General features: G+C 48.5%; 1 protein-coding gene and 1 long non-coding RNA gene across 2 annotated transcripts in view; one reads left to right on the top strand and one right to left on the bottom strand.

Moving 5' to 3' along the window:
- LOC134734362 (uncharacterized) overlaps positions 1-20,141 on the bottom strand; it is a 34,983-nt gene extending 14,842 nt beyond the window's left edge. Inside the window, exons 1-3 of the long non-coding RNA XR_010117579.1 lie at positions 19,917-20,141; positions 16,995-17,159; positions 6,276-6,431 (exon numbers count right to left, since the gene is read on the bottom strand). This is a non-coding gene — a long non-coding RNA (uncharacterized lncRNA). The remainder of the gene's footprint in view (positions 1-6,275; positions 6,432-16,994; positions 17,160-19,916) is intronic.
- AQP10 (aquaporin 10) lies at positions 15,810-20,022 on the top strand. The gene is made up of 6 exons (XM_063626565.1): positions 15,810-15,978; positions 16,653-16,779; positions 17,698-17,835; positions 17,957-18,075; positions 18,289-18,506; positions 18,980-20,022. Exons 1-6 carry the CDS (start codon positions 15,829-15,831, stop codon positions 19,176-19,178), a joined length of 951 nt encoding a protein of 316 aa, XP_063482635.1. The 5' UTR covers positions 15,810-15,828; the 3' UTR covers positions 19,179-20,022.
- Positions 20,142-20,203: the final 62 nt, after the last annotated feature.

A 20,203-nucleotide genomic window follows, 5' to 3' on the forward strand; every position in this document is an offset into this window, starting at 1 on the left:
TTTTGTTTTTTGTTATTGTTGTTGGAGTCTCACTGTGTGGCCCTGGCTGAAGTGCATTGGCATGATCTTGGCTAACTGCAACCTCTGCCTCCCAGGTTCAAGCAAGTCTCCTGCCTCAGCCTCCCAAGTAGCTGGGATTACAAGTGCACACCACCATGCCCTGCTAATTTTTGTATTTTTAGTAGGGACGGGGTTTCACCACATTGGCCAGGCTGATCTCAAACTCTTAGCCTCAAGTGATCCAACCGCCTCAGCCTCCTAAAGTGCTGGGATTACAGGTATGTGCCATAGTGCCCAGCCAGACTTCATGTTGATGGATCAAACATACTGTAAGTCCTTGGAGAGTGGTACTAGTTACGGGCAGACCCTATGGGCAGGAAAGGCAAACCTATACTCAGAATACGTGTCAATTTCAGTCAAAGGTGGTGGGGTGTAATGTCATCAACTTGTCCCTGAACGGCTGCTTGTTCTCCTCATGGGATAGAGCCATATGGGGGCTTAGCCCTGGCATTTATTAATGACAGATTGAACACTGGCAGCAGCCATAGCTATTTCAGCCTTGGTGAGTAGGAGTTTATATTAGTCAGGGTTCTCCAGAGAGACAGAACCAATAGGATATACTGGAGGGAGAGAGAGAGAGAGAGAAGAGGGGATTTTAAAGCTCAGTCTACTGACTCATATGTCAATCTCCCCTGGAAACACCCTCATAGACACATCCAGAAACAATGCTTCACCAGCCATGGAGGCGTCCCTCAATCCAGTCAAGTCGACACCTAAAATTAGTCATCACAGAGCTCATGCTGGTGGGCCCATGCATCACTCCATCTCTACGACCAGTTACTCCATTCATTGTACCCATTGTTCAGAGCTGGGCTGGCTGATGACAATGGCTGAGTCATTCTGTCTACTTGTCTGTTCAATGCCTCCTTTGTAATGGATGCTCTCTGGTGGGCATAACATGCTGTACAAAGATTGTACACTTCAAGATCACTCCCATCGTTACAGAGTCTCACTCTGTTGCCCAGACTGGAGTGCAGGGCTGCAATCATAGCTCACTGCAGCCTTGAATTCCTGGGCTCAAGCAGTCCTCTTACCTCAGCCTCCCAAGCTGGACAAGCGTGCGCCACCATGCCCTGGCTCTCAGACCTTTTTGTCCTTGGTCTTTCACTCTTTCTTCTCAAGCCCCTGACGAACCAACCGGGGCATTTGCCACTGACTATGTGACTGTGTGAATATTCTGCCCATGAGAATATTCTCACATAGGGCTACTTCTCTTTCCACACAAAGGGGATGACCAGATATACTGTCCAAATCTTTGTCCCTGGAAGGATTTCCCCTCACCACTATCTTCCAGAGCTGCTTCTGAGTGAGGCTGCAATGCAGCAGGATTCTCTTTTTTGGCTTTTCCCCATTTACCATGCCAATCCACTGTGAGTGAAGCTTGGGCTTTTGCCTTTCCTGTCAGCAAGTCACAGGGATCCCTGACAGGGCCATAGGTGAGAGCTGAAGACAGATGTCAGTGCAACACTGCTGAGTGACCTGGGAGTCTGGGCCACTTGCTTTGAAGCTTGCTTTGCCCTCTGATCCTGCTTATGCTTGATATCAAAGACGCCACCTCTATCTTACAATGTTTTTGTTGTTGTTGTTTTGTTTTTTGAGACAGGGTCTCACTCTGTTGCCACAATATGTCCTTGCTGGGCCCACTCTTCCTAATGATGTGGAGGATCTGACAGAGCCCAGCTTCTGATGGTTAGTTCTGGCCACTTGGTTACTTGATGTCCTATAGTCAGGTTCTGTGTCTCTACCGGAGCCCAGGAGCATTTCAAGAGCTGCTTTTCAAATGGTGGGTATTTTCCTGCTGCAGATGGCATGGATTTGCTCCAGAGCTTCAGGAGCCTACATTATGATTCTCCTCTGAGAGCTTGCCAAACCAAAACCAACATCTTCTCCAACCACAGACATTCCAGTCTCTTAGGTTCTGCTAGGTCACAAGGCTGCAGAGGCCTTTTCTGCTTTTGGCCCCACTCAAAGTTGACGTCTTTCAGTGTCAGCTAGTAAATTGGTCAGGGTTGTATTCCTAACTGTGAAATATTGCTCCAGAGTCCTAAGAAGATTGGTATTGCACTTATTTTTTTTCTTAGCGGTGGGAGGCATGAGATGCAATATCTGACCTTGACTTTGGATAGATATCCCAGCATGTCTCAGACCACTGGACCTCTAAAAACTTAACCAATGTAGAAATTTCCTGAATCTTTGTGGGGTTTTATTTCCCACTCTCTGAATACATGTATCTTTCCAAGGCCTCCAAAATACTTCTTGCTCTTCCCATATGATTAGCGTGATGTTTTATATATATATAGTAGACCGGGCACTTGCTTTGAAGCTTGCTTTGGAGCTAATATGATGTTCTTCAGGATGTTCATATAGTCAAGATGCCTTCAGAGTATATTATGACAGAGGGCCGGAGAGTTAACATAATCCTGGAGTCAGGCATGGTGGCTCACACCTGTAATCCTAGCACTTTGGGAGGCCAAGGCAGGCAGATCATTTGAGGTCAGGAGTTCGAGACCAGCCTGACTAACATGGTAAAACCTTGTCTGTACTAAAAATACAAAATTAGCTGGGCATGGTGGTATACACCTGTAATCCCAGCTACTTGGGAGGCTGAGGCAGGAGAATTGCTTGAACCTGGGAGACAGAGGGTGCAGTGAGCCGAGATTGTGCCATTGCACTCCAGCCTGGGCAACAAGAGCAAAACTCTGTCTCAAAAACAAAAAACAAAAAACGTTAAGAAAGCAGAACTGGCCAGACATGGTGGCTCACGCCTGTAATCCCAACACTTTGGGAGGCCAAGGTGGGCAGATCACTTGAGGCTAGGACTTCGAGACCAGCCTGGCCAACATGGCTAAACCCCATCTCTACTAAAATTACAAAAATTAGCCGGGCATGGTGGCGTGCACCTGTTATCCCCCTACTCAAGAGGCTGAGGCAAGAGAATCGCTTGAACCCAGGAAGCGGAGGTTGCAGTGAGCTGAGATCGTGCCACTGCACTCCAGGCTGGGCGACAGAGTGAGACTATCTCAAAAACAAAACAAAACAAAAAACATATAATCTTGGGACAAGCCCATAAATAAACATTGTTGTCCTTCCCATGTGGATGCAAATGATCCTGCTTCTGATTCTCCTTCTGATCTATTTGGGATGGAAAATAACATTCACCAACCAAATTAATGGCTGTACACCAACACCCAGAGGATATATTAAACTGTTTTACAAAGTTACCATGTGGGACACAGCAACTGCAATTGGGGTTGTTGTTTGGTTAAGTTTGTGGTACACCGCTGCCATCTGCCATGATCTAACTAATTTTTACAGGAGGTAAGGCAGGAGAATCGCTTGAACCCAGGAGGTGGAGGTTGCATTGAGCTGAGATTGCCCCACTACACTCCAGCCTGGGTGACAGAGCAAGACTCCAAAAAAAAAAAAAAAGGATTAGCAATTATGGTTCAGGAGTCATGCAGCTGGAGCCTACAAGATTCTGACCCTCTCTAAACTGCTCCTAAGATCAGTATTTGAGATATTTTGCAGACTCTGCACTTGATGGATCAGCTGGCACCACCCAAGTCGATTAACTGGCTCATCTGATCTTGTGGCCCACAACCAGGAACTGACTCAGCACAAGAAGACAGCTTCGACTCCCTGTGATTTCATCTCTGACCTGACCTATCAGCACTCCTGGCTCACTGACTTCCCCCACTCACTAAGGTGCCCTTAAAAACTCTGATCCCCTCATGTTTGGGGAGACGGATTTGAGTAATAATAAAACTCCGGTCTCCTGCACAGCCAGCTCTGTGTGAATTACTCTTTCTCTTTTGGAATTCCCCTGCCTTGATAAATCATCTTTGTCTAGGCAGTGGGCAAGGTGAACCCACTGGGTGGTTACACCAGGGTGTTAAATCCTATGTCACAGGCGAGTGCTCCCATATCAATAAATTCTTCCATATCTATACCTTCCATATCTAACTTTATGTTCCACCTCCCTTAATCCAACATTCTCAGTATCCAGTTCCATGTGTCTCTCCCAAATTCTGCAGATACATATTAGCCAGATCCTGAAGTTCCTTTACCATATATTTTCTCCCTTCTCTTAGTAGGCCAGAACATTCTCTTTGGGTCTTTGCTAGAATTCAATCCTTGTTATTTGTCTTGTTGCCAAGAGAGGAGGTGGCGATAGATCCTGGAGAGGATGAGTATCATCTTGTAAAGCACCTGCTTCCTTTGAAGCCTTTGTATGATCATTTTGCAAGTGAAGAGTGAGCCAACTGGGCGTGGTGGCACATGCCTGTAGTCCCAGCTACTCTGGAGGTTGAGGCATGAGAATTGCTTGAACCCAGGAGATAGAGGTTGCAGTGAGCTAAGATTGCACTACTGCACTCCGGCCTGGGCAACAGCGTGAGACCCTGATATGGTTTGGATGTGTCCCCACCCAAATCTCACCTTGAATTCCCTCGTGGTGTGGGAGTGACCTGATGGGAGGTAATTAAATCACGGGGGTAGGTCTTTCCCATGCTGTTCTTGTGATAGTGAGTAAGTCTCACGAGGTCTGATAGTTTTGTTGTTGTTGTTGTTGTTGTTGTTGTTGTTGTTTTGAGACAGAGTTTTGGTCTGGTTGCCCAGGCTGGAGTGCAATGGTGCCATCTAGGCTTGCTGCAGCCTCTGCCTCCAGGGTTCAAGAGATCTTCCTGCCTCAGCCTCCCAAGTAGCTGGGACTACAGGTGCCTGCGACAATGCTTGGCTAATTTTTTGTATTTTTAGTAGAGAAAAGTTTTCGCCATGTTCGTCAGGCTGGTCTTGAACTCCTGGCCTCAGGTGATTTGCCCGCCTACGCCTCCCAAAATGCTGCGATTACACTACATGTTGTAGTGGTTGTAGTGAGCTGAGATGGTACCACTGCACTCTTCCCTGGGCGACAGAGCAAGACTGTCTGAAAAAAAAAAAAAAAAAAAAAAAACAGAAACAAAAAATCGTATGATCTTGGGGAGTTCTAAGGCCCACCAGCCTCATCTGCAGAATGGAAGCAATAGTACTATTTTGCAGAGCTGACTTCAGGACTAAGAGATCTAATGTATATGAAGCGGGGTACTTCCTTCTATTTGTCAGGATGGGGGAGGCTAGTCCTGTGATGACTGGGAATGAAGGGTAGAAGAGGTTGGGTAAACTCCAGGCTCTGTGCTCATAGCCTGCTCCCAGACATTCTCCTGTTATCTCTCTGTTTCCTAGCCTACACACGTGCACAGACACATAGCTGCTGTTCAGGAATTGAGCTAATGGTTTTAAAGTCTGTTCCTTATCTTTGCTGGGGGCAGGCAGTAGCTGTGCAGTGGCAGTGTGCCTATGCAGACAGAGGGAGCAGTGAACAGCAATAGGGTGTTTCCAACCATGGTCTTCACTCAGGCCCTAGCTGAAATCATGGGCCACCTCCGGATACGCAGCCTCCTGGCCCGGCAGTGCCTGGCAGAGTTTCTGGGTGTGTTTGTGCTCATGGTAGGTAGGGTCACTGGGGGAAGGAAAGAAGGGGGGTGGGCAAAAGTTCCTGGCTCCTTCTGGTGTCCTTATCTCTTTCTCTTGGTGTCCCCCTTCCTCTCAACTCCCTATCACTTTTCATCTTCATCCTCTCGTCTCTCCTAATCTCCTTTCCTTTCCTACTTCATCATTTTTATTCTTGTCACTTTTATTTGTTTTTTCCCACATTCTTTCCCTTTCTTCTTCCTCCACTTTTCCCATTTCTTTTCCCTTCCCTCCATCTGCTTTTCTCCTTCCCTTGCTTGTGTTCTGTGCCCATTCATCTCCTTGGCTGCTCCCCTGGCCTTACCAACCTTTCTCCCTGTTGGTCTCCTGGGCTCCCTGTTCTTCATCTCTCCTCTTCTCACCAGCTCCTCACCCAAGGAGCTGTGGCCCAGGCTGTCACCAGTGGAGAAACCAAAGGCAACTTCTTTACCATGTTTTTGGCTGGCTCTCTGGCCGTTACGATAGCCATCTACGTGGGTGGTAACGTCTCAGGTGAGGAGGGTGGGGTCTGGTCATCAGAGCAGATGGGACGTGCATGTGAGCGTGTCTGTCTGGCGATGGCAGAAACGCAAATCCTTCTGTGATGCATGGACATTATCTCCTTGAGCTTGACCAGTGCCCTGGACTGAGATAAGCCTTTGGCCACACCAGCCCGTCCCCCTTCTGTATCTCTCCATCCCACTTACTCACACTAATGCTTGGCTCACCTAGACAGAAATCGATGGCAGGGCACAAAGGGCAGGTGCTATCCTCTTGTGTCCCCCACCCAAAGTCCTCTGGGGGCTCATCTCCGCTCAGGACCTCTCCTGCTTTTCCCCCAGACATCAGTGTGCCTGGCTGGAGCCTTGAGACATAGTGTGTTGCTGTGGAAAAAGCAGACAGACTTAGGGTGTTTGTTCGTTTGTTTTTTGAGATGGAGTCTTGCTCTGTTTCCCAGGCTGGAGTGCAGTGGCACTATCTTGGCTCACTGCAACCTCTGTCTCCTGGGTTCAAGCCGATTCTCCTGCCTCAGCCTCCTGAGTGGCTGGAATTACAGATGCGTGTCACCACACCAGGCTGATTTTTTGTATTTTTAGTGGAGATGGGGTTTCACCATGTTGGCCAGGCTGGTCTCGAACTCCTGACCTCAGGTGATCCACCTGCCTTGGCCTCCCAAAGTGCTGGGGTTACAGGCATGAGCTACCGCGCCTGGCCCAAACCTAGGTCCTAACCTTGGATTCACAGTGTGACTTTGATAAGTTGCCTAACATCCTGGAGCCTCAATTTCCTAAGCTGTATGATGGGAATAATACTATCTGCCTTAAGAGCTGTAGGAAGAACAGCTGGGTGCGGTGGCTCACCCCTGTAACCCCAGCACTTTGGGAGGCTGAGGCAGATGGATTACCGGAGGTCAGGAGTTAGAGACCAGCCTGGCCAATATGGCGAAACCCCATCTCTACTAAAAATACAAAAACTAGCCAGGCGTGGTGACATGTGCCTATAGTCCCAGCTACTCGGTAGTCTCAGACAGGAGAATTGCTTGGACACAGGAGACGGAGGTTGCAGTGAGCCAAGATTGCACCACTGCACTCCCGCCTGGGTGACAGAGCGAGACTCCATCTCAAAAAAAAAAAAAAGAAAATCATCGGATTAAGTAGGAGGTTGTCACAAGATACAGGTCATAAAGACCTTGTTGATAAAAAAGGTTGCAGTAAAGAAGCCGGCTAAAACTCACCAAGACCAAGATGATCACACTGACCCCTGGTCTTCCTCACTGCTACACTCTCACCAGTGCCATGACAGTTTACAAATGCCATGGCAACAACAGGAAGTTATGCTATATGGTCTAAAATGGGGAGGCATGAATAATCCACCCCTTGTTTAACATGTAATCAAGATACAACCATAAAAATAGGCAACCAGTGGCCCTCAGGGCTGCTCTGTCTATGGAATAGCCATTCTTTTATTCCTTTACTTTCCTAATAAACTTGCTTTCACTTTACTGTATGGACTCGCCCTGAATTCTTTCTTGCATGAGCTCCAAATGCTTTCACATTTCATCCTATTTGTTTTTGTTGTTATTGTTGTTTTTGTTGTTGTTTTTTTTTTTTTAGACACAGTTTCGCTCTTGTTGCCCAGGCTAGAGTGCAATGGCGCAATCTCAGCTCACTGCAACCTCCGCCTCCCAGTTCAAGCAATTCGCCTGCCTTAGCCTCCCGAGTAGCTGGGATTACAGGCATGTGCCACCACGCCCGGCTAATTTTGTATTTTTAGTAGAGACGAGGTTTCTCCATGTTGGTCAGACGGGTCTCGAACTCCCGACCTCAGGTGATCTGCCCACCTCGGCCTTCCAAAGTGCTGGGATTACAGGTGTGAGCCACCATGCCCGGCCTTCTTCTTGTCTTGTATGTCCTTAACAGTTTGACCTTGTAACCATGTGGCCATGCTTTCTCTTTTCACAATGGCAGTCCTGGTTTAAAGTCCAATTCCCAGTTTAGGGGATGATCCTTATCTTCTGTCTGTCTGTGTATTTATATGCATTATGTGTGTAATGTTTATATATGAAAAAGCTTTAATTAATTGGTTTAACAATAAGAATTGCTTAAAACAAACATTTTATCAGAAAAGTAAAAAGTGGAATGCCCTTTATTTAGTTCATGTGACTTAAGTAATCTTTGGGAAATAAATACAGTTTTAAAGATAATTGGTAAAATAAAAAATCTTCAAAAATGTAAACATTTTGTCCAGGCGTGGTGGCTCAGGCTTGTAATCCCAGCACTTTGGGAGGCCAAAGCAGGCAGATCACTTGAGGTCAGGATTTCGAGACCAGCCTGGCCAACATGGTGAAACCCCATCTCTACTAAAAATACAAAAATTAGGTGTAGTGGTGCAAGCCTGTAGTTCCAGCTACTTGGGAGGCTGAGGCAGGAGAATCGCTTGAACCTGGGAGGCGGAGGTTGCAGTAAGCCGAGATTAAGCGACTGCACTCCAGCCTGGGTGACAGAGCGAGACTCTGACTAAAAAGAAACAAACAAACAAACAAAAAAAAAATAAAAAAGTAAACATTTGGTCTAAATTATACAGGTCAGATATTAAGTTTGCTAAATTCTTTTAGGTCATAAGCTGCTTCTTTGACTATTAAAAATTGTTCAATTTTAGGCTGGGTGCAGTAGCTCATGCCTGTAATCTCAGCACTTTGGGAGGCTGAGGCAGGCAGATCATGAGGTCAGGAGTTCAAGACTAGCCTGGCCAACATGGTGAAACCCAGTCTCTACTAAAAATACCAAAAAATTAGCCAGGCGTGGTGGTGCACACCTATAATTCCAGCTACTCAGGAGGCTGAGGCAGTAGAATCACTTGAACCCAGGAGGCAGAGGTTGCAGTGAGCCAAGATCATGCCATTGCACTCCAGCCTGGGCAACAGAGGGAGACTCTGTCTTAAAAAAAAAAAACGAAAAACCCAAAAAACAAAAAACAATGACAACAAAAAAAAACTGTTCAGTTTATCTACTTTGGAGCATTAGATTAAATGTGTTATTGGTACATGTTCCAAAATTATGAGAAATTCCTATAATTCTAATATGACTTAGCGTATGTTATTAATAATTGCTACATAAAATTTTGTATGCCACAGAAGTAACCAAAATTTCCTGGTCAATTGTGGCTTTACTAGTGGCTGTCCTAAGACTTTTTTTTTTTTTTTTGAGACGGAGTCTTGCTCTGTCACCCAGGCTGGAGTGCAGTGGCACGATCTCAGCTCACTGCAACCTCTGCCTCCCGGGTTCAAGCACTTCCTCTGCTTCAGCCTCCTGAGTAGCTGGGATTATGGGCACCTGCCCTATGCCTGGCTAATTTTTGGATTTTTGGTGGTGACGGGGTTTCACCATGTTGGCCAGGCTGGTCTCAAACTCCTGACCTCAAATGAATTACCTGCCTCGGCCTCCCAAAGTGCTGGGATTACAGATGTGAACCACTGCGCCTGGCCCTAAGACTTTTTATCATCCACAGACAATTATTGTCTTGGTTTGATCTTCTTTAGAAGGTAGTTTATAATCAGCCATAGGACTTTAACAGGTGCATTTAAATGCAGGTTTCTGACAACTTTGGAGACTGTGACATTAGAATAGAGGAAACAACTTTCAGAACTCTCATGGAGAGCTGAAATGTTCATAGATATCAAACAAAAGTTAACTGCATAAACTAAAGAGGACTAAAGCAATATTTTTGCCTTTGCTTAAAACATTGCTGATCCTTTGTTTTATTTTTTAGAGTCAAGGCAACTTTTCTTTTCAGATATTTACAGCTTTTAACAATCGAGTAAAGTATACTCCTGTTAACAAAATTTGGAGTGTATTTATCTCTCTACCTGATTTCTCCAGAATTTGGAAATTATTTGTGCGTATTCTTAATTTATGGCAATGCAGTTATTTGCATAAGGGTAATAAGAATCTGTTTTCTTTTGCAACAGGACACAATTGGAGAAATTGGTTATTTTATGAAGGGTTTGACTGGAATGGTGTGCTTTCCATTAAGGAATCAAACTTGACTTGTAAAGCCTATAAAAGCCACTTAGCGACCTGGGCTCATAACCTTGCCTACACAGTCCCTGTACAGGGTTTCTGACCTGCGGTAAGTAAAGAATGTTACCTTCTAAAAGGTCCAGGAGCCCCAAGTTATCTGGGGACCTCAAAAGGAGAGGAAGAATTTACCCAACTCATAGGTATTGGAGGGTACAAACCCATGGCAGGGCTCAGATTTTAAAAAGTCTTATCTAAGATTCTTTCTATGGAACAGAGTTCCATCAAAGCCAATTTTAAAAGCCTATGTGAAAAATAATTATTCTTGCTGCACTTTATACAATCATCAGGCCAAGTATAATAAAGCACTTTGGTCTTACCATAAAAATGGTTTTTCATAAAAATGGGAAACTGGAGAGAGAAAAATTATGTTTCAAGAACCATGATACACTTGTTATTAAATTCCAGTCTCATCAGTAGTCTTTAAGTTTGTTTCTGCAATTTAGGCTAACCCTGCTTAGTCCTGTGAACCAACCAGTGGCCTCTGACTGCTGCTCAGAAGAAACAAGAGGGATGGGTAATGTAAAAATCTGCAACAATATTCTAATTCTGGGCATGTACTGGAATCATCTAGCAACCTCATATCAGCGTGGTTCCAACAGTTCCTCAGTTCATGGAAAGTCTTCTAGTTTAGTTTACTTGGGATAATTTTACTTATTTTGCTTTACGGTTGTGGAATGTATAGCTGTTGTAATCTTTGTATAAGAACGGAGGACAAGCTTACTGAATGTTTCCTTAAACTGAACACTTATGAATCTTACAGAGTATCACCTTTTGTCAGAACTCATGAGTTATGAATGGCCCTCACCATACCAATCCTTTCCCTTCCCTTCCCTTCCCTCCCCCTCCCCCTCCCCTCCCCATCCCCATCCCCCTCCCCTCCCCTTCCCTTCCCTTCTTTTCTCTTTTCTTTTCTTTTCTTTTCTTTCAGATGGAGTTTCATTCTTGTTGCCCAAGCTGGAGTGCAATGGCACAGTCTTGGCTCACTGCAACCTCCGCCTCCCAGGTTCAAGAGATTCTCCTGCCTCAGCCTCCCGAGTAGCTAGGGTTACAGGCACCCGCCACCACACCTGGCTAATTTTTTTGTATTTTTTAGTAGAGACAGGGTTGCACCATGTTGGCCAGGCTGGTCTGAACTCCTGACCTCAGGTGATCTGCCTGCCTCAGCCTCCCAAAGTGCTGGGATTACAGGCGTGAGCCACCCCACCATACCAACACTTTCCAACTGAGCTCCTCTCTACCACGAATATGAGAGATTCTAAGAGTTAGGCAAAAATATCATCGCCTCTATTCACCCAGAAGAACTTACAGAAGATGGATCTTCGTCCTTCTGCAACCCTTAGGATTAGTGGTTCTCTTATAAAAGGAAGGGGGGAAATGTCAGAGGCATGTGAACCAGAGCAAGTCTATTGTGAACAAGAGCTGAGTAAAATGAGAATGAGACTTACTGGGCTGCATTCCCAGATGGTTAAGGCATTCTAAGTTACAGAATGAGATAGGAGGTTGCCATAAGATACAGGTCATGGCCGGGCATGGTGGCTCATGCCATAACAGTTTATAAATGCCACGACAATGACAGGAAGTTACCCTGTATGGTATAAAAAGGGGAGGCATGAATAATCCACCTCATGTTTAGCATATCATCAATAAACAACCATAAAAATGGGCAACTAGCAGCCCTTGGGGCTGCTCTGTCTATGGAATAGCCATTCTTTTATTCCTTTACTTTCCTAATAAACCTGCTTTCACTTTACTCTATGGACTTGCCCTGAATTCTTTTTTTTTTTTTTTTTTTTTGAGGCGGAGTCTCGCTCTGTTGCCCAGGCTGGAGTGGAGTGTAGTGGCGTGATCTCGGCTCACTGCAACCTCCACCTCCCGGGTTCATGCCATTCTCCTGCCTAAGCCTCCCAAGTAGCTGGGACTACAGGCGCCCACCACCATGCCCAGCTAATTTTTTTGTATTTTTAATGGAGACGGGGTTTCACCATGTTAGCCAGGATGGTCTCAATCTCCTGACCTTGTGATCCACCCACCTCGGCCTCCCAAAGTGCTGGGATTACAGGCGTGAGCCACCACACTCAGCCTGAATTATTTCTAGTGTGACATCCAAGAACCCTCTCTTGGGATCTGGATTCAGACCCCTTTCCTGTAACAAGATTAGGCATCAGGAGAAATTGACACACATGGATGATATAACAGACGCCTACACGGATCCTATGGGGGAACTGGAGCTGGAACAGCCCTTTAGAGTTGTCGCAAAGTGAGGCAAAGAGGCTAGACTTTTATATCCCTGCATCAATCAGTGTTTGACACGGGCCCCACAGGAGGGCATGTAACCTTTGGTGGGGCATCTTTCTGACTTCAAGGGCATTGCCCAATGAGGGAGGTAGCTATGTGGTATCAACAGCTGGTATTTCCTACAGCTAGCGAATGGGCATATTGGCTCCCAAGGGGGAATCTGGGTGGAGCACTATACTCTCTATTAAACCTAGTAAAGAAATATTTCTTTACTCCTTCCTTCCTTTCTCTCTTTCTTTCTCTCTCTCTTTCTCTCTCTCTTTCTCCCTTTCTTTCTTTCTTTCTCTCTCTCTTTCTCTCTCTCTTTCTCCCTTTCTTTCTTTCTCTCTCTCTTTCTCCCTTTCTTTCTTTCTTTCTCTCTCTCTTTCTCTCTTTCTTTCTCTCTCTCTCTTTCTCTCTCTCTCTTTCTCTCTTTCTCTCTCTCTCTCTCTTTCTCTCTTTCTTTCTTTTCTTTCCCCTCTGTGGCCCAGGCTGCAATCTACTAGGCTCGCTGCTGCCCTGCACCGCAGACTGCCTGGGACTACTTTTTCTCCTTTGGCTGGAGGCGCGGTTTCGCCATGTTGGCCACGCTGGTCTCCAGCTCCTGACCCCGAGTGCTCTGCCCGCCTCGGCCTCCCGAGGTGCTGGGACTGCAGACGGAGTCTCGCTCACTCGATGCTCGGTGTTGCCCGGGCTGGAGTGCGGTGGCGTGGTCTTGGCTCGCGGCAGCCTCCACCTCCCAGCCGCCTGCCTTGGCCTACCAGGGTGCTGGGATTGCAGCCCCTGCCAGGCCGCCGCCCCGTCTGGGAGGTGGGGAGCGTCTCTGCTCGGCCGCCCCTCTGCCCGGCCTCCCCATCTGGGAAGTGAGGAGCGCCTCTGCCCGGCCACCCAGCGTCTGGGAGGTGAGGAGCGCCTCTGCCCGGCCACCCATCGTCTGGGAAATGAGGAGCGCCTCTGCCCGGCCACCCATCGTCTGGGAAGTGAGGAGCGCCTCTGCCTGGCCGCCCCGTCTGGGAAGAAGTGAGGAGCGCCTCTGCCCGGCCGCCCCATCTGGGAAGAAGTGAGGAGCGCCTCTGCCCGGCTGCCCCGTCTGGGAAGTGAGGAGCGCCTCTGCCCGGCCACCCATCGCCTGGGAAGTGAGGAGCGCCTCTGCCCGGCCACCCCGTCTGGGAAGTGAGGAGCGCCTCTGCCCGGCCGCCCATCGTCTGGGAAGTGAGGATCGCCTCTGCCCGGCCGCCCCGTCTGGGAAGAAGTGAGGAGCGCCTCTGCCCGGCCGCCCCGTCTGGGAAGAAGTGAGGAGCGTCTCTGCCTGGCCGCCCCGTCTGGGAAGTGAGGAGCACCTCTGCCAGGCCACCCCGTCTAGGATGTGGGGAGCGCCTCTGCCCGACCGCCCCGTCTGGGAGGTCTACCATGGAGGCCAGAAGCAATGTGGGGGCTGGACGTGGTGGCTCACGCCTGTGGTCCCAGCACTCTGGGGGGCCGAGGCGGGTTGATCACTTGGGGCTAGGAGTTCGAGACCAGTCTGGCCAACATGGCGAAACATATGAAAAATACAACAGACAAACCAACCAACCAACTCAGTGACAACAAAACAGGTCTACCCTGGAGTCATACTCTAATTTTTTCTATTTTCCTCCCTTTCTGATCCTTTATCCCACTTTCGTTTTCTTCCTCTTCCTTCTCCTTCTTCTTTGTCAAATAGAGGATTGAGTTGTTATCACTGATCCATATAAAGTCCCTCTCTCATTTATTTTAATTCCCACCCCCATTTCTATTCCCCGACTTCCCATGTGCAACCTTCCTAATATGTTTGATACGCATCTTTTTGTTTGTATGTATTTTTAGAAAATGTTTATTGTTTTTGTGTGCAAAAAAAAATTAATTAAAAACAAAGAAATATTTCTTTACCAGTCACACAGATGTGCCCAGGACAGTGGTAGGGCCCACAGGGTTACATAAATCATAATGGTAGCCCTCAAGAACCTCATAAACTGTACATGGTATTTTAAAAAGTTGCATATTGTTTGTTTCCACCTACTAGAACATAAGCTCTAGGAGGGCAGAGACTATTGTTTGCACTGTTTCTCCAGTGTCTAGAAGTAGATTCTTTGAATGCATTTAATTGGAGGCTTGAGATATGAAGAAGTAGGATGCGGTTACTTCATGCAGAGCAAGAGTGGCATGCACCCAGAGAAGGCCAGGTGGAGCTCAGCATGAGTGTGAAGGCCTCATGTCAAGCCATGTCAGGGGACACAAAGATGGAGCATTCTCTAACCTATGTGACACTCGGCATAAGGGAAGTACAAGCACTCAGTGTGTGAGTTTCATTCCCACAGTCTGTGGTCTTTAGCCCAATCTCTCCAGATGCCTTGAGTTCTTCAAGCATCCAAATGGTTTGGGGAAAGGCTTCAGGTTCTAAATGAGAGCTTCGTGGGTTACCAGATGGACAGTCAGAAGATCTGGATTTGAATCCACTCAGCCATGAAATAATTGTGTGATCTTGGGCCGGGCATGGTGGCTCACGCTTGTAATCTCAGCACTTTGGGAGGCCAAAGAAGGTGGATCACTAGAGGTCAGGAGTTTGAAACCAGCCTGGCCAACATGGTGAAACCCCGTCTTTTTTTTTTTTTTTGAGACAAAGTCTCACTCTGTCACAAGGCTGGAGTGCAGTGTCACAATCTCAGCTCACTGCAACCTCCGTCTCCCTGGTTCAAGTGATTCCCCTGCCTCAGCCTCCCGAGTAGCTGGGACTACAGGCGCGCACCACCATGCTACTTTTTTTTGTATTTTAGTAGAGATGGAGTTTCACCACGTTGGCCAGGATAGTCTCGGTCTCCTGACCTCCTGATCTGCCTGCCTCGGCCTCCCAAGAAACCAAGTCTTTACTAAAAAATATCAAAATTAGCCAGGTGTGGTGGACCTGTAGTCCCATCTACTCGGGAGGCTGAGGCAGGAGAATTGCTTGAACCTGGGAGGCAGAGGTCACAGTGAGCTGAGATGGTGCCACGGCACTCCAGCCTGGGGCACAGAGCAACACTCTCTCTCAAAAAAAAAAAATTGTGTGATCTTGGGGAGTTCTAAGGCCCACTAGCCTCATCTGTAGAATGGAAGCAATAGTACTACTTTGCAGAGCTGACTTCAGGACCAAGAGATCTAATGTATATGAAGCGGGGTACTTCCTTCTATTTGTCAGGATGGGGGAGGCTAGTCCTGTGATGACTGGGAATGAAGGGTAGAAGAGGTTGGGTAAACTCCAGGCTCTGTGCTCATAGCCTGCTCCCAGACATTCTCCTGTTATCTCTCTGTTTCCTAGCCTACACACGTGCACAGACACATAGCTGCTGTTCAGGAATTGAGCTAATGGTTTTAAAGTCTGTTCCTTATCTTTGCTGGGGGCAGGCAGTAGCTGTGCAGTGGCAGTGTGCCTATGCAGACAGAGGGAGCAGTGAACAGCAATAGGGTGTTTCCAACCATGGTCTTCACTCAGGCCCTAGCTGAAATCATGGGCCACCTCCGGATACGCAGCCTCCTGGCCCGGCAGTGCCTGGCAGAGTTTCTGGGTGTGTTTGTGCTCATGGTAGGTAGGGTCACTGGGGGAAGGAAAGAAGGGGGGTGGGCAAAAGTTCCTGGCTCCTTCTGGTGTCCTTATCTCTTTCTCTTGGTGTCCCCTTCCTCTCAACTCCCTATCACTTTTCGTTTTTATCCTCTCGTCTCTCCTAATCTCCTTTCCTTTCCTACTTCATCATTTTTAGTCTTGTCATTTTTATTCTTTCTTTAATAACAAGTGTATCATAGTTCTTGAAACATAATTTTTCTCTCTCCAGTTTCCCATTTTTATGAAAGACCATTTTTATGGTAAGATCAATATGCTTTAGTATACTTGGCCTGATGATTATATAAAGTGCAGCAAGAATAATTATTTTTCACATAGGCTTTTAAAATTGGCTTTGATGGAACTCTGTTCCATAGAAAGAATCTTAGATAAGATTTTTTTAAATCTGAGCCCTGCCATGGGTTTGTACCCTCCAATACCTATGAGTTGGGTAAATTCTTTTCTTTTTTCTCACATTCTTGCCTTTTCTTCTTCCTCCACTTTCCCCATTTCTTTTCCCTTCCCTCCTTCTGCTTTTCTCCTTCCCTTGCTTGTGTTCTGTGCCCATTCATCTCCTTGGCTGCTCCCCTGGCCTTACCAACCTTTCTCCCTGTTGGTCTCCTGGGCTCCCTGTTCTTCATCTCTCCTCTTCTCACCAGCTCCTCACCCAAGGAGCTGTGGCCCAGGCTGTCACCAGTGGAGAAACCAAAGGCAACTTCTTCACCATGTTTCTGGCTGGCTCTCTGGCCGTTACGATAGCCATCTACGTGGGTGGTAATGTCTCAGGTGAGAAGGGTGGGGTCTGGTCATCAGAGCAGATGGGACGTGCATGTGAGCGTGTCTGTCTGGCGATGGTGGAAACGCAAATCCTTCTGTGACTCATGGACATTATCTCCTTGAGCTTGACCAGTGCCCTGGACTGAGATAAGCCTTTGGCCACACCAGCCCGTCCCCTTTCTGTGTCTCTCCATCCCACTTCCTCACACTAATGCTTGGCTCACCTAGAGAGAAATAAATGGCAGGGCACGAAGGGCAGGTGCTATCCTCTTGTGTCCCCCACCTGAAGTCCTCTGGGGGCTCATCTCCGCTCAGGCCCTCTCCTGTTTGTCCCCCAGATACACACTGCATCGGTGTGCTTGGCTGGAGCCTTGAGACATAGTGTGTTGCTGTGGAAAAAGCAGACAGACCTAGGTTCCAACTTTGGATGCACAGTGTCTTCTTCTTCTTTTTTTTTTTTTTGAGATGGAGTTTCACTCTGTTGCCCAGGCTGGAGAGCAGTGGTGTAATGTCTGTTCACTGCAACCTCTGCCCCCTGGGTTCACATGATTCTCCTGCCTCAGCGTCCCAAATAGCTGATTTTACAGGCGCCTGCCACCATGCCTGGCTAATATTTGTGTTTTTAGTGGAAATGGGGTTTCACCATGTTGGCCAGGCTGGTCTGGAATTCCTGACCTCAAGTGATCCACTGCCTCGGACTCCCAAAGTGCTGGGATTACAGGCGTGAGCCACTGTGCCTGGCCCACAGTGTGACTTTGCTAAGTCGCTTAACATCTGTAACATCTGGAGCCTCAATTTCCTAAGCTGTGTGACAGGAATTACACTATCTGCCTTAAGAGCTGTAGGAAGGAGCAGTAGTGTTGTCTGGTGACAATGCCTGGCAGTGACATTTAATAGATGCTGTTTTTCTTTCCTTGATCCTTGAAGGGGCCCACCTGAATCCAGCCTTCTCCCTGGCCATGTGCATCGTTGGACGCCTCCCCTGGGTCAAGCTCCCCATTTACATCTTGGTGCAGTTGCTGTCTGCTTTCTGTGCTTCGGGAGCCACCTATGTTCTCTACTATGGTGACAGAGGGAACAGAGGGAGCCGTGCCTTGAGAGCACCTGTGGGTGTGCCGGGGTGCCTCAGAATGGTTTTGGATGAATGAGCAAAGAGGGAAATCCTGGGTGTTCCCTTCCTCCACAGATGCCCTACAGAACTATACAGGTGGGAACCTGACAGTGACTGGCCCCAAAGAGACAGCCTCCATTTTTGCCACCTATCCTGCCCCCTATCTGTCCCTGAGCAATGGCTTCCTGGATCAGGTAGGTGGGACACAACTTTTGCCCTCTTCCTTGGCACCCCAGCCTATTGTTCAGTCTCTGGGTGGAGTGTGGGTTGGGTCTATCTTGGCACCCCCCACCATCCCTAACTGCCTGTGTTGCACAAAGCCAGATGGCATGGAATATTTGGATGAGAGAGGGCAGATGGAGCACCTGGCAGCTGACAGGGAACCCTCTGCCTCTGTTGACTCCAAGGTTCTGGGCACCGGGATGCTGATTGTGGGGCTCTTGGCCATCCTGGACAGACGGAACAAGGGAGTCCCTGCAGGTCTGGAGCCTGTGGTGGTGGGGATGCTGATCCTGGCCATCGGGTTATCCATGGGTGCCAACTGCGGGATTCCACTCAACCCTGCCCGGGACCTGGGCCCACGTCTCTTCACCTACGTGGCTGGCTGGGGTCCTGAAGTCTTCAGGTGGGAGACAGACTCCCCTGGTGCTGGCCTCCACTCACCTTCCTCTGCTAAGGGCTCTGTCCCTGGGTCCACAGCACTCTGCCTTTAAAATAGCTCTCTTGGCCTCTTAGGACAGTGTTCTTTCTCCGAGTCACATTCTCCCCCTTTCTCCCTTGCTTCCCTCCCAACTTTTCACCGAAACAGTAAGATTTAGAGGTTGTGTTCTTAGGCATGCCACATTACCTCCATGCACACGTGACTTCATCAGCAAAATTAATATATTCAGATAATTCCCTAAGGCAAGAGGCTGGACCAAGCTCTCCTGGTGTTCCCTCTTCTAAATACTACGCTTTGGTGACAAGGCAATCCTCTTCCTGGTGTCTACCACCCTGGGAACAACTTTAGGGCACTCCCTTGTTACTGCCCCCCGTCCTTGGAGAGGGAAAGGCTAAGGGAGTCACTCCTGATACCTTCCCATTGTCCTTCTTTTGCAGTGCTGGTAATGGCTGGTGGTGGGTGCCTGTGGTGGCCCCTCTGGTGGGGGCCATCGTTGGCACAGCCACTTATCAGCTGTTGGTGGCTCTGCACCACCCTGAGGACCCAGAGTCAGCTCAGGATCTGATGTCTGCCCAACACAAAGCCTCAGAGTTGGAAACTCCTGCCTCAGCTCAGATGCTGGAGTGTAAGCTATGATTAGGACAACCCTCACTTCACTCATGGACCCTGGAGCCAGCCACTGACCCCGCCTGGGAACAACAGTCATTCTTCCACTTTGTTAATGTGCCAGAACCTGGGAGCCTTCGCTGTTTACCCGTTTGGCATCCCTTCCTCCGAAACTAAGAAGGATCCTGGACAGGGAGAAGTGGAGGAGAATAAGGTACCAGGACTCAGGCTTCTCATCCCCTCCTCCCGCAAAGCGGTTTTCTGACTCTCAGGGCCTCTCGGAATGTAGTTGCTCGAGGTAACCGCTAGAGAGTGCGCACCTGGACGCTGGATGGGGACGGCTGCGGGCATCTGCAGGGTGGAGGGGGCCACCATACAGTGTAGGGCACAACCCTGGGGACTGCCCTCCATAGCCTGTCCCGACTGCCGACTCCTAGCTCTCATTGCCTTGGCGCCTCCCACCTTCACCCTCTCGGGGATGCCTCCCCAAGAGGGCAGTTAGGGGTGGGAAAGCCGCCTCCACCCAGGGGGCGTGGTGGGGGTGGAGGGAGGGAGGAAGGCGGGACACAGAGACAGAGCGCAAGGCTGGGAAACTGAGGCACCGTTCCTAGACATCTCGGTGCTGTGTCGTTCATTCAAGGAGAGTTGAGATACAGTGAAATGAGCCAGGGCGAGGAGGGAGGGTGAAGGAACGGAGGGCGGACGGCTCCGAGGAGCGAGAGTCGGGCTGAGGGCAACCTGGCGCCAGGGAAAATTCTGGTTATTCACCACTTCTACAGCTCTCCTGCCGCTCCCTGCAGAGGATGCTCGTTTTGCAGAGAAGGCAGTGTTCCTCTATTCCTTTCTTCCGAATTAAAAATACCCCTCAGAGCGATCTAGCCTCCCGAATTGTTTTTTCTTTTAAGATGCGGATGGACGTACGTGTGGGGGGATCCCAGCCTGGCCACGCCGAGCCTCGGAAGGGCTAAGACCCTCCCAGTGCCCCGCACAAAGATGGCTGCTCCCTCCTCCCTGCTCCTTCTCCCCTCCCCAAAACCCCCTCCCGTCCCCCGGCC

This window comes from Symphalangus syndactylus, chromosome 12 (genome assembly GCF_028878055.3).
Source record: "Symphalangus syndactylus isolate Jambi chromosome 12, NHGRI_mSymSyn1-v2.1_pri, whole genome shotgun sequence".
Lineage (NCBI taxonomy): Eukaryota > Metazoa > Chordata > Mammalia > Primates > Hylobatidae > Symphalangus > Symphalangus syndactylus.

Excerpts from the sequence above, each read along its gene's own strand:
- AQP10 (XM_063626565.1), top strand. The coding sequence starts at position 15,829 with ATGCAGACAGAGGGAGCAGTGAACAGCAATAGGGTGTTTCCAACCATG. Across the intron at positions 15,979-16,652 it reads TGGGTGTGTTTGTGCTCATG|CTCCTCACCCAAGGAGCTGT; the intron begins GTAGGTAGGGTC and ends TCTTCTCACCAG. Across the intron at positions 17,836-17,956 it reads CACCTATGTTCTCTACTATG|ATGCCCTACAGAACTATACA; the intron begins GTGACAGAGGGA and ends CTTCCTCCACAG.